Source organism: Bufo bufo, chromosome 1 (genome assembly GCF_905171765.1).
Source record: "Bufo bufo chromosome 1, aBufBuf1.1, whole genome shotgun sequence".
Taxonomy (NCBI): Eukaryota; Metazoa; Chordata; class Amphibia; order Anura; family Bufonidae; genus Bufo; species Bufo bufo.
In genome coordinates this window covers 809,348,339-809,361,502 of record NC_053389.1, presented here as the reverse complement: position 1 = coordinate 809,361,502, position 13,164 = coordinate 809,348,339, and the positions used below count along the sequence as shown (strand labels likewise).

The window sequence follows — 13,164 nt, the reverse complement described above, 5'->3', positions numbered from 1 at the left end:
ATGCCATTTGCAGCCCTCTAGCCCTTTCCATTAAATTTTTACAGCCATTTTAGTGCTCAAAAGTTCGGGTCCCCATTGACTTCAATGGGGTTCGGGGTCAAGTTCGGGTCCCGAACTCGAATTTTTTTGTGAATTTCGGCCGAACCCGTCGAACCCGAACATCCAGGTGTCCGCTCAACTTTAATCACGGGAAGATGTATATATTTGGGTATCATTGGCATGGATATGGTACTGAAAACCAAATCTGCTGATCGTATGTCCAATAGGAGTTGTGTAGACAGAAAAGAGGAGAGGACCTAGAACTGAACCCTGAGGAACTCCAACAGCAAGATGCATAAGAGGGGAAAGAGAGCCAGCGAATGATGCACTGAAAGAGTGGCCAGAGAGATAGGAAGAACAGTGTCCATAAGGCTGAGAGATTGAAGCAGAATGAGGAGGAGATGGTGGTCTACAGTGCCAAATGCTGCAGATAGTTCAAGAAGAATTCACAAAGAGTAGTCACCTTTCCATTTAGCTGTCAGGAGGTCATTTGCCACTTTGGTGATGACAATTTCTGTAGAATGTAGGGTGCGAAAAACTGATTGTAATGGATCAAGGAGAGAGTTAGCAAAGAGATAACAGATGAGGTGAGAGTAGACCAGACTCTCCAGGAGTTTAGAAATGAAGGAGAAATTAGAGACAGGTCTGTAGTTAGAGTTAACTGCGACAGACAAGTTGGCACATGTAACAGGGTTAGTTAGGTCAATAGACAGATGTAACAGAGTAGACTAAACAGAGGGAAAGGGGACTACCTGAATAATCAGGTGGCGAGATGTGGAGGAGTTAGAAGGAGGAGACGGTGGACTAGCCAAAAGAGGGGAGAAAGATAGCCAGCAGCTTTGGCGGGATGTGAGGGGTGCAAATGAGAATAAGGTGGACTAGCCAAAGGAGGGGAGCAATGCAACTCCAAGCACTGGATCTGACACCGGTAAATGATAGCTACAGGCAAACTGCACATTTTGAATTATTGACTTTTCAAACTTGAAGGACTTTGTCTGTGTGCTTTCTCATAATCTGGAGAATACTTTGAGATAAGAAAAAAAGATCCATCTGCTGCTGTTCTGCCTGATAATAAAGTTCATCGAGGCAGCTGTATCTACTTACCAGTGGCGTAGGGATCGCCATAGCAACCATAGCAGTGGCTATGGGGCCCTACGCCACTGGGGGCCCATCCGTGCCGACTTCTGTTGATTTTTTAAAAAAAAATTAATTTTTTTTTATTTACACACACACTACACACAGGCAGCCAGGCCCGAGCCGCGGACCGCCCGCCCACTACCCTCGTCTACTGTAGTGGGACGGGCGGTACGCGGCTCGGGCCTGGCTGGGGAGGAGTCAGGACTGGAGCAGGGCGCACGCAGGGCCGGGCCGACACAGTGGCTGCGGAGGCTCCAGCCAGGCCACTGAGATCCGATAGTATATTCTAACCCCCAGGCGTTCCCATGGTGACGGGGACGCTTGCCTGGGGGTTAGAATATACCATCGGATCTAAGTTTTCACGAGCTCAGTGAGATCGTAAAAACTCAAATCCGATGGTATATTCTAACCCCCAGGCGTTCCCATGGTGACAGGGACGCTTGCCTGGGGGTTAGAATATACAGGGCCACGCCGCTCACAGCAGTATATTTATAAACTAATCAGTAACTACTTTAACTTTAATAATTGCTCATTGCTGAGCTCTTTACTTGGATTTTTTGGATATCTTACTCTGTAGGCTCCTCCGTTAACAGCAGGCAGTGCGGGGGGCAGCGCTCACTCACTGACGTCACGCGCCTGCTCCTCCCACTAGGCGGCGCAGGCGCGTGATGTCAGTAAGTGAGCGCCGCCCCCCGCACTGCCTGCTGTTACCGGAGGAGCTAAAACAGAGTAAGATATCCAAAAAATCCAAGTAAAGAGCTCAGCAATGATCAATGATTAAAGTTAAAGTAGTTACTGATTAGTTTATAAATATACTGCTGTGAGCGGCGTGGAGGGGGATCTGTGGATGTTACTGTTTAGGGGGGGGTACTGGAATAATTTATAGACAGCACTCCAAAAATGAAATAATGCTTATTTTATTTTAGCCGGACATAATGGTCCATGTAGGACTAGGTGAAAACAACGTTTCGGGCAAATTATATGCCCTTCATCAGGCAAATGGCGTGAGCGAAATCTCAGCGGGCCGGGGGATCTGTCTGTGGATGGCACTGTTATGAGGGGGGGATCTGTGGATTGCACTGTTTAGGGGAGGGGGGATCTGTGGATGGCACTGTTTAGGGGGATCTGTGGATGGCACTGTTTAGGGGGGGGATCTGTGGATGGCACTGTTTAGGGGGGATCTGTGGATGGCACTGTTTAGGGGGGATCTGTGGATGGCACTGTTTAGGGGGGAGATCTGTGGATGGCACTGTTTAGGGGGGATCTGTGGATGGCACTGTTTAGGGGGGATCTGTGGATGGCACTGTTTAGGGGGGATCTGTGGATGGCACTGTTTTGGGGGATCTGTGGATGGCACTGTTTAGGGGGATCTGTGGATGGCACTGTTCTGGGGGATCTGTGGATGGCACTGTTTAGGGGGGATCTGTGGATGGCACTGTTTAGGGGGATTTGTGGATGGCACTGTTTAGGGGGGATCTGTGGATGGAACTGTTTAGGGGGATCTGTGGATGGCACTGTTTAGGGGGGATCTGTGGATGGCACTGTTTAGGGGGGATCTGTGGATGGCACTGTTTAGGGGGGATATGTGGATGGTACTGTTTAGGGGAGGGAGATCTGTGGATTGCACTGTTTAGGGGAGGGGGGATCTGTGGATGGCACTGTTTAGGGGGGGATCTGTGGATGGCACTGTTTAGGGGGGGATCTGTGGATGGCACTGTTTAGGGGGGGAACTGTGGATGGCACTGTTTAGGGGGATCTGTGGATGTCACTGTTTTGGGGGGATCTGTGGATGGCACTGTTTAGGGGGATCTGTGGATGTCACTATTTTGGGGGGATCTGTGGATGGCACTGTTTAGGGGGGATCTGTGGATGGCACTGTTTAGGGGGGGGATCTGTGGATGGCACTGTTTAGGGGGGATCTGTGGATGGCACTATTTAGGGGGGATCTGTGGATGTCACTGTTTAGGGGGGATCTGTGGATGGCACTGTTTAGGGGAGGGGGGATCTGTGGATGGCACGGGGGGGGGCCCATACATTTTTTTGCTATGGGGCCCATGCATTTCTAGCTACTCCCCTGCTACTTACATTGTAATGTAATGCCTATTTGAACAGTATGACAACGTGATTTAACTGTACTCTATGGCAACAGATGAACCTTCTAATCTTCTCATGACTGACTCTGTCTTCAGGCTGGTGCAACACCTCTACAAAACATTGTGGCAATTCATCCTCTATTACCTGGTTCCCATGTCTTATTCTATTGGACAACGCTGTTTTCTAGATACTCCTGACTTGTTGGGAATATCTGTTAGTGGAGACATCTTATTCGGAGCAGTTTTACCTCTCCATATGGAGAAAGAATACCCCAAGCTCTTGTATACTGAAAAACCAAAGCAAGCCATCTGCAGAAAGTAAGTACCGCTGAATATTGTATTCACTGTAGCCTTGACTTGTTGATGGACGTTTCATTGTCATAATAGTTTACAGTATATTTTATGCTTTCTTTATTTAGGTTATCCTTGGAAACTTACCTTCAGCTACATGTGGTGAAATATGCCACCACAGAGATAAACAGCAATCCTGACCTTCTCCCAAACATCACCCTGGGCTATCGATTATATGATTCCTGCTCTGTACTTCAGAGGGAGTTGGAGGGGACGATGTGGATGACGACGGGGGACACAAAAGCCATTCCCAACTTTCAGTGCCGAAGAAATGAGAAACTAGCGGCTATCATTGGCCATTCCACTTCCACCTACTCCATTCTTATGGCTCATATTCTTGGGCTGACCAGGTATCCACAAGTAAGATGAAAGGCCCATCCTGTTTTTCCAAAAGACCAGTAAATACAGGCATAGCAGACATTAACTTCACTCATATACCGTGTTAAATGCACAAATAATGCAAAGCTTAATTGTTTTTTTATTGTTAAGGGTCAATTTAGGTTAGCGGCAACTGCGCATTTAACTCCATAAGGGTATGTGCACCTCTGCGGCATCAGATAGGGCAGGCTCACTGCCAGATTCCCATTGACTATAAGGGTGTCCGGTGGTGATCTGGCCACTATTCGGCAGATCAGGAATGCCGCGGATGTGAATGTACCCTTAGTGTCAAGTTCAGGATACCAACATCTGTATTGTGATATTTTAAGTATTTCTGGAATGACAATTTTGAATGTAGTTCACATATCTAAAGCATTTATTTATAAACTGTGATATAAAACAATTGAACTTTCTTAAAGGAGTTGTCCAGGATTTAACAACATAAAAAAGACCTCTCTGGTGGTCCCAATAGTCTTTGTTATTCTTAGCCTCAGTCATTTCTCTGTAAAGATATGACCATTGCGACCAATCACTGGCCTCAGTAGTGATACCACGAGACCACTGAGACCAGTGATTTCAGCAGTGGTCACATGAATGTCATCACTCTAAGAAAGTATGCCGAGACTTTTTGGTACCACCAGAGCGGCACTGCAGTGGTGAGGGATTGAACAGGCATTTTATTTTTATTTTTTGCAACTTTCCTGAATTTTTTCTTTAGATCAACCCAATTAAAGCAATTTTACATATTAAGTCATAATTCGGATATCTTTATCTTGACACTTCTTGAGTTAATAAACTTTTAATTGACTTTTTAAATGGCTTTCAATCGTGTTAGAAACTGCATCTATATTTCAAGGCAAAAACAATGAAAAACTCAATTTGTGTCCAGATGACCTTAAAGGGGTTGTCTCAGTTTAGCAAGTGGCATTTATCACGTATGGAAAGTTAATACAAGGCACTTACTAATGTATTGTGATTGTCCATATTGCTTCCTTTGCTGGCTTGATTAATGTTTCCATTACATTATACACGGCTCCTTTCCAGGGGTTATGACCACCGCTGAAATCCCTCAACTACACTACTTGTCACTCAGCCTAAGCAAAGCTCTGAGCAGGCCGTGGTGCTACTGCAAGTGCCAGTGCCTTCTTGAAAAGCTGATCGGTAGGAGTACTGGGTGTTGAAACCCCACCAATCAGATACTGATGACCTATCCAGAGGACAGATCATCAGTTGAAATATCTTGCAAAACCCCTTTAAGCCCCTCCCTTGGAATACACCAAGTATGAAAGGAACATGTGAGTTTGTGTTTTTGGGCCAGGACATAAATTTACTGGTTCTGTTTGAAAACTAGTGGCAGCCACCGTAGCAGTCATAGACCCGTGATGGCAACTGGACGAGCATCGGCGCGCACTTCCTCCATTTGTCTGGTCAGAGAGGGAGGGGAGGACTTACAGCACAGCAGTCTATAATCAAAATAGGACATCCATATCTGATTAGTGGGGGTCTGACTCCCAGCACCTCTGCTATCAGCTGTTTGAAGAGGTCTTCCTAGGCCAGTGATATCACGTTCATCTGTCACTTGGCCTAGGAGCAGCTCAGCCCCATTCAAGTGAATCGGGCTGAGCTGCAATACCAAGCACAGTCTCTAGCCAATGGACGGTGCTGTGTTTGGTGAGCTGCAAGGAGGCTGCGGGCGGGAGTCCTGGCTGTCAGACGGCAACCAATCTGATATTGATGACCTATCCGAACAATAGATAAACAATATTAGAATTTTGGAAAACCTTTTTAACAGGTGGGCAATGGCTAGTTTTTATTTTTATCACATTCAGTGCTGTTTTGATAATTTTTAAAACTCCCAGAAAACCTCTTTTAGGGGTACATTCAGTGTTGCTATATGGTAACATTTTTGTCTCCTGCCAAAAATGAAAAATAAAAAAAAAATAAAAAAAAAATGTGTAGTGGCAATGTAATATAAATGAAGTGCTTGTTGGTGGACCTGTAAGTCTTATATTCACCCTTACCTAGGTGGTGCCACACCTTATAGGTCAAGAGGGTGTGAATGTAAAGTATGAAGAAAAAAAATTAAACATAAAACAGATTCTGAAGAAAGCCTTAGAAAAAGAGCTGAAATTTAGATAAAGACATTAATTATTATTTTTGATATTAGCATCTGATACTTTATTTATTTAACCTACAGATAAGTCACTTGTCAACCAGTTCCCTCTTGAGTGATAGAACCCAGTTTCCTTCTTTCTTTCGGACTGTACCAAGTGATGCCTTCCAATCCAAAGGACTCTCTCAGCTCGCTCTACATTTTGGCTGGACATGGATGGGATTAGTGGCTCTGGCTAATGATTATGGTCAACAGGGAATTCAAGTTATTAAGCAAGAAATCCTTAAATCTGGGGCTTGTGTGGAGTTCACAGAGTATATTCAGATTAATAGACCCAGCAGCAACATTCCTCATATTGGTCAAGTCATAAAAGCTTCTACAGCTCAAGCTGTGGTCATCTTTTCTACTGATGTCCACTTCCTGCCCTTACTGAATGAGCTTTTCAGACAAAATGTTACTGAAAAGATATGGTTGGCCAGTGAAGGTTGGTCAACCACTTCATTATTTTCTTTAGAAAAATATTCCAAGCTTCTTGCAGGAACCGTGGGGTTTGCCTTCTACAGTAGAAATATTCCTGGATTCCAGGACTATGTAGACCATCTCAGCCCCAGCAAACTACCAGAAAAGCCTTGGAATTGGATGTTCTGGGAAGAAAATGTTGGTTGTGAATTTTTAAACTTTGAAAACTTTGAGTTCTCCCGACAGAGACCGTCAAGGAACTGCACAAATAATGATAAAATTGCAGATTTTCAAACATACCTAAAAAACGTATCCAGCATTCGCATTTCATACAATCTTTACAGTGCCATTTATGTGATTGCCCAAGCTTTGCATGACCTGCAAACGTGCAGACCAGGAAACAGTCCTTTTATCAACAGAAGCTGTTCAGATTTCTGGAACTTTAAACCTTGGCAGGTAAAGATTCACATGATGAAGACGCTGATGATATCATTCTGCTGTGCAAAGTGTTTAGATGGTTCTTAACTCAATAAGAAGCAAATAATGGTACAGAGTGTATCTAGTTTATAAAACTCATCTTACAATTCACTATTAGTGAATTTGCAGTTAATAGAGGGATTGGTATGCTACAGTGGCATGCCTAAGGTGTTTGGCACTCGGGGCAGGTCCTTTCTCTGGCACCCCCCAATACATAAAAATATGGTACCCCCTCACAGTAGTTTTGCCCTCATTGTACAATCATTACAGTAGATTTGTCCAGAAGATAAGTCAGAATACCTTTAGAGCTAAGCCCTACCTGGCATATTTATTACATCAACAGTTATTTAATCTAAATGGGCATCATATATTGCTATATTTTCCCTGAAGTTGGAAAGGTTTGGTCAGAGAAGCTTTCTCCTGACAAAATCAGCTGTATACAAGGGGTTCTGGGAACTGGTGGCTGCAATATGAAAGGGTTGTCGTTGATACAATACCACTTAAAGGCTAAATTAAAATCTGCTTCAAAGGTTCCTTCAGAAGCCTTCATCGCAGATTCTATCACTAAGAGAAGTCAACATAGCACAACATGCATTGGTGTCTCATAGGCTCACTAGTGTCCGTTATGTAAATGGTGAAATTTTGCTTGCATTTAATTTTTTTGTTCCCATGTCAGAACTGAATGCCTGACGGAGTTGTGAACAAAGTAGAGATAAGCAAATTAGAATTCATCCCAAATTTTTGACACAGAAACCCAGAGGAGTGTTGACAAGGCCTCTCAGGCAGTCAAAGAAATTTTCTTTGCTCAGCCTTGTTAAAGGGTACTTATCCAAAAAGTGTTGGGCTCCTGCTTGCTGATATGGGACACTCAGTTTTCCTTTTCTTTTGGAAAGAGAGAGACAGCACCTATTATGCTACTGGCGAATATATATGCATTATCTGGGGCTCTTTCTCATTACGGAGAGCATCTAGTATGTGTAGTATGTGTGCCAAGTATTTTAGGCCAGGCAATGTTTCTCTGAGTTTCTGAGAAAGATATTCAAATTAGTGCTCCTTCAAAAAGCCAAGCCTATCTGATACCAGCAGATGTGAAATGTGCTAATTTTCATATATCTTTTCCAGAAACCAGAGTAGTGTTGACTGGCTTACAATGCTCCACATACATATTCTCCCTATGGAGAAATAGTTTCCCAACCAAGACCTCTTAGACAGCCAAGCTGGTGTTTCTGCTGTGAGACATTTAATTTTCCATTCTTTTTGGAAAGTAGACAGTCTTGCATTACTCTTTTCCAGAGAAGCATTATACGAGCATGGAAATAGATAAAAAAAAATTATTATGAAAACAGTTTGAGGCTACCACCACCGGGGGAAAATCTTACTATAAAAAAAACATGGATTTTGAACAGTTTGAGGGTGGAATCAATAACCTAGTGGATTAAAAATAAAGGAAAATGAATAAGGCTATATGTATAAATATACATACTAGAGAAGAGCAAATTATTTTTTTCTGGATGAATCAATAGAGAGATCAGTGTGTGAAAAACCTGTGCAATTCAGCTTTCTTTAAAAAAGGATTTAAAAAGTTAAGTGATTCCCACCTGCAGATACAGCATTGCCATCCAGCCATTGCTCAGCCTATTAAACAGACTTCCTAGCATAACTAGGATAACCGCTAAGCCATCCTCACACCTACAACTAGCTCTATCAGAAAAAAAAACCTTTATCAGAGAAAAACAGACAGAATTGGTCTTCCCAGCTGAGGGACCTCGGGGAGACCGAGTAGTGACTGGATAGCTATGCCGTAGGTGTGAAACACTCAGCTTTTTAAAATCTTTTTAGAAAAAAAGTCGGATTGTGTATGTTTTTCATGCGCAAATCTCTCCCTTGATTTACTTGAAATGAATTACAAAAAATGTAGGTTTGCTAGAATCTGATTTTTTGGGGGGAAATTTTGAACAAATTCCAGATTGATTTGGTTATCTCTAGTATGTATATTTATACATACCTCCTTGTGGCTCATAGATCAAATTTCCTTTATTTTTTATCCAGTAAGTTATTGCTGGTAGCCTCAAACTGTTCAATCAGTGCTTTTTTTAAATATGATTTTTTAACTATTGCCATGCTTGTGTCCCCACATAATGCTTATCTGGAAAGGAGACATGCAAGCCAGTCTTCTTTCCAAGAGGAAATTAAAACTGGGTGCCTCATATGAGGATCCAGGAACCCAGCACTTTCTATGTAAGTACCCTTTAACATCGCTGAGCAAAGAAAATTACCTTGGCTGCCAGACAGGCCTGGCATAGGGTATTATTTCTCCTTTTGGAGAACGCATGTGGAGTATTGTAAGCAAGTCAACACTCCTCTGGGTTCCTCTCTCCTCTTTCTCTCTCTACTAAATTTCAGGACTGTGAAAGCAAATTTGATTCAGGTACAAATCTTTTTTTTTTTTTACTTTGGGGAATTAGAACCAAGACGAATTTTCAAAAAATTTGCTCATCTCTAGAACAAGGCTTGATGTTGAATTTTTTTTACAAATAAAGGCTTTATTTTTAAAAACAATATCCCTTCAGATTCTCACTCATATGAAGACCACTAGAGTGAAGCTGAGCAGTGGACAAGACATGTTTTTTGATAGTAATGGAAATCCTCCTCCTGTCTACAATGTAGTCAACTGGCAACTGGGCTCAGATGGTGGATTGAAACAAGTCAACATAGGACAATACAACTCATCAGCCTTAATTATCAACACAAGTTCTTTAAGATGGAATATGGGTCACACCAAGGTATACATTAGTTATAATGATCGAAAAAAATATCAAAATGTTATCTAGTATTTCCCAGCAACAAAAATACACAAAAAGTATTGATGTAGACATTAAAATACATCTATTCCTGACTATTCCTATCTACCACCATCAAACAACTGGTTAAAACAGTGATGGCTAACCAGACACGGATGCATCAGTAGAAGTGGAACCACTGTGTCACCAACAAATTTGACTTTGGGCTAATCCTAAGGGAGTTATCCCTGCAGTTCACTGGTATTCACATTTTAACTATTATACAGGAATGTAGACCTCACTGTAGGCGGACCATCAGGCTGCTACCTCTTAAAGTAGTCTCTGTGTGGTTAACAGCTGACCCAAAGTAGTCAGAGACACTGGTGAATGACACCTAGGGGTCAGGTACAACCATAGTCAGGGGCAGACCAAGGTCAGATGAGGCAGCAAAGCTAATTGAAAGGACAGGCAGCAAAGGGTCAAAACAGAGCTCAGGTTCAGGTCAGGTAAGGCAGCTCAGGGTCAGAGTTCAGTAAACATGCAGAGGTCAATACATAGGCAGACAACCAGAACACGTTCGCAGGCACCAGCAAGCGAAGAAACCAATTGCTTAGGCACCTTCCCACAGGGGAAGTTACCTAAAGTAATCCAGGGTTGCCAGTCATTGGCTGGTAAAGATGAGGGTGCGTACGCACTAACCTTTTAAGAGCTGGAGGCAGTATGAACGCCCTATGAGCAGAAGAGGTGAGGCCTTGCCAGCAAGCAGGCTGCATCCTGCATAGAAGGATAGAGCAGAATTGAAGGCCAGACCCACCAGGGAAGAAGACAGCGGGTGGTGGGTCAAGGACTTTAAAGGGTTGTACAACATATTGAATAAGATCGAGGACAAGGAGTAGTAGAATTGGCATGAAGAGACAGCTCCTCTATTTTTCATGGTTGCTCAGAGTTTTCCATGTATAGGACTTCAGGTGAATATGGTTGTGAGTGATCTGTCCAACTACTGAGTGGGGCTGAAATGTTTTCTGTGCTGCTCACCTTGGTTTTGAGGATCATCTCCTTTGGTCTTCCCTGCCAAAAGCAACCCCTAGCCAAAAAAACGAATTTCTGTATGTAAGACTGGATGCTATGTTTCTAGCTAGAATATTAGATGTATTAATATAATGTCTGAGAAATGTCCAAACTGTTCTGGTGTATATTTTTGTTTTCCCCTTCAGATTCCCATCTCAGTTTGTAGTGAAAGATGTCCTCTGGGTTTCAGAAAAGCACCTCTTAGTAGAAAACCTACCTGCTGCTATCAGTGTATCCCCTGCGCTCTTGGAGAAATCACTAATAAAACTGGTAATAAGTCATATCATTTGGATTTTTTTTAGAAGAGTCTTCTGAAAATAGGATGACCATAGGGTGTCCCATAAATGGGAATTTGCAACGGTCAAGTTATTATTTCTAGTGCAGCGCCACCACAGGGCAAATAAAGCATTACATGGTATATAATGACTATTTCGAAATTGTGGAAATTTAATTTGGAATTTGGTGCTCATTCCACACTGAAATCCCCCTTAAAAATGCATCAAATCAGAGTCAGATTGTTTCATATGTTGGGCTGTGGATTTTTTCAGTTTATCACAAAGAACCCATACAAAATTCTCCTAGAAACCTCATCTGTGTAGCTGAATATGGATTAGTCTAACTGAATAGGGGCATAAGGCTGGAGGTCAGCCTCCGATTTCTGCTGCTGATTTCATGTAAGATGTTTTCCACAAGACTGTACAGTAACTTTAAGTCAGAAAGTCTGTTCAATGAAAACTTAGGGGCACATTTATTAAGACCGGCGTTTTAGATGCCGGTCTTAATGAAGGCAAATGGTGCCTATCCATAACTTTGTCGCATCCAATTCTAAATGTAAGGCAGCTTCCCAGAAAATGCCTGCCGTCCCGTCCCCACCCACACTACGCCCACAATTTTAGACCTGGCATGAGTGAGGAAAAGTCGCAGATAGCAGAGCAATTTACTGTTGCGCTGCCATCTACGCCTGAAATACGCCTAATTTAGGCGTATTTCAGATGAGTAAATGACCCCCATAGTCCCGAGAGCCATTATGTAGATGTAAGTAAATGTTCTTTTCTCCTTCTTACTTTCAGATGCAAATGAATGCCTTAAATGTCCATGGGACCAATGGCCAAACGAACAAAAAGATAAATGTCTACCAAAGCTTACCGAGTTCCTCTCCCATGAAGAGACCTTAGGCATCATTTTGATGTCCACCAGTATCACATCCTCCTTAATTCCTTTAGGTGTCCTCGGCCTTTTGATTTATTACAAGGCCACTCCCATAGTAAAAGCCAACAATTATACCGTAAGCTGTCTGCTTCTGGCCTCCATGTCCCTCTGCTTTCTCTCTTCTTTAGCATTTATTGGATATCCAAACAACATCAAGTGTCTTCTTCGCCAAGTTACTTTTGGGATGGCTTTTGCTCTATGCGTCTCATGTGTCTTGGCCAAAACTGTTATGGTATTGATTGCATTTAAGGCCACAAAACCAAACAGTTGTTTGACCAAATGGGCTAGACCTCAAGTATCATATCTGATGATTGTGCTAGGAACATTTCTCCAATTACTAATAAGTGTTACATGGTTGTTGATCACACCACCTTTCCCACAATACAACTTGAATGCAAAATCTGGGGTTATCATAGCAGAATGCAATGAAGGGTCCCTTGCAGGTTTTTGGTGTACGACTGGTTATTTAGGCATACTAGCCTTGGCTAGCTTTCTTGTGGCTTTCTTAACCAGACAGCTTCCTAGCAGGTACAATGAAGCTAGGTTCATCACCTTCAGCATGCTGGCTTTCCTAAGCGTCTGGGTGTCTTATATTCCAGCTTCACTCAGCACCAGTGGTAAATACACTGTAGCTATGGAGATATTTGCAATCCTTTCCTCAAACTGGGCCATGCTTTGCTGTATGTTTGCACCAAAATGTTATATTATTATGTTTCAACCCAGTATGAACTCAAGAAAACATCTCTTGGGCAACAGATAAAACAAGTTTCTATAATTAAGTGGAAATATCAGTGTTAAAATAAAATTGAACAAAAAAAATACAGATTTTCCAAATGTATTTGTTTTATGATGTTTATCAATGTTATGTATCTTGTACATTGTATTAAAAAAGTGTGATTTTTTTTTAGTTGTTGCCAAAAACAGCTACATTCTTGGTGGGGGGCTGGTATTGCGATCTAGCCCCATTTAAAGGGGTTTTCCAGGATTTTGATATTGATGGCCTATCCTCAGGCCATTCGATCAATTAGCATGCCATCCCTGCCTAAGAAGACAAGGCAAA

At 42.5% G+C, this 13,164-nt stretch overlaps 1 protein-coding gene across 1 annotated transcript; it reads left to right on the top strand.

Annotated features, from left to right (window-relative positions):
* The first annotated feature begins 660 nt into the window (after window positions 1-660).
* LOC120988883 (G-protein coupled receptor family C group 6 member A-like) lies at window positions 661-12,864 on the top strand. The gene is made up of 6 exons (XM_040416648.1): window positions 661-682; window positions 3,458-3,587; window positions 3,689-3,980; window positions 6,196-7,026; window positions 11,042-11,165; window positions 11,966-12,864. The coding sequence occupies exons 1-6, from the start codon at window positions 661-663 to the stop codon at window positions 12,862-12,864; spliced, it is 2,298 nt and encodes a 765-aa protein (XP_040272582.1).
* The last annotated feature ends 300 nt before the right edge of the window (window positions 12,865-13,164 follow it).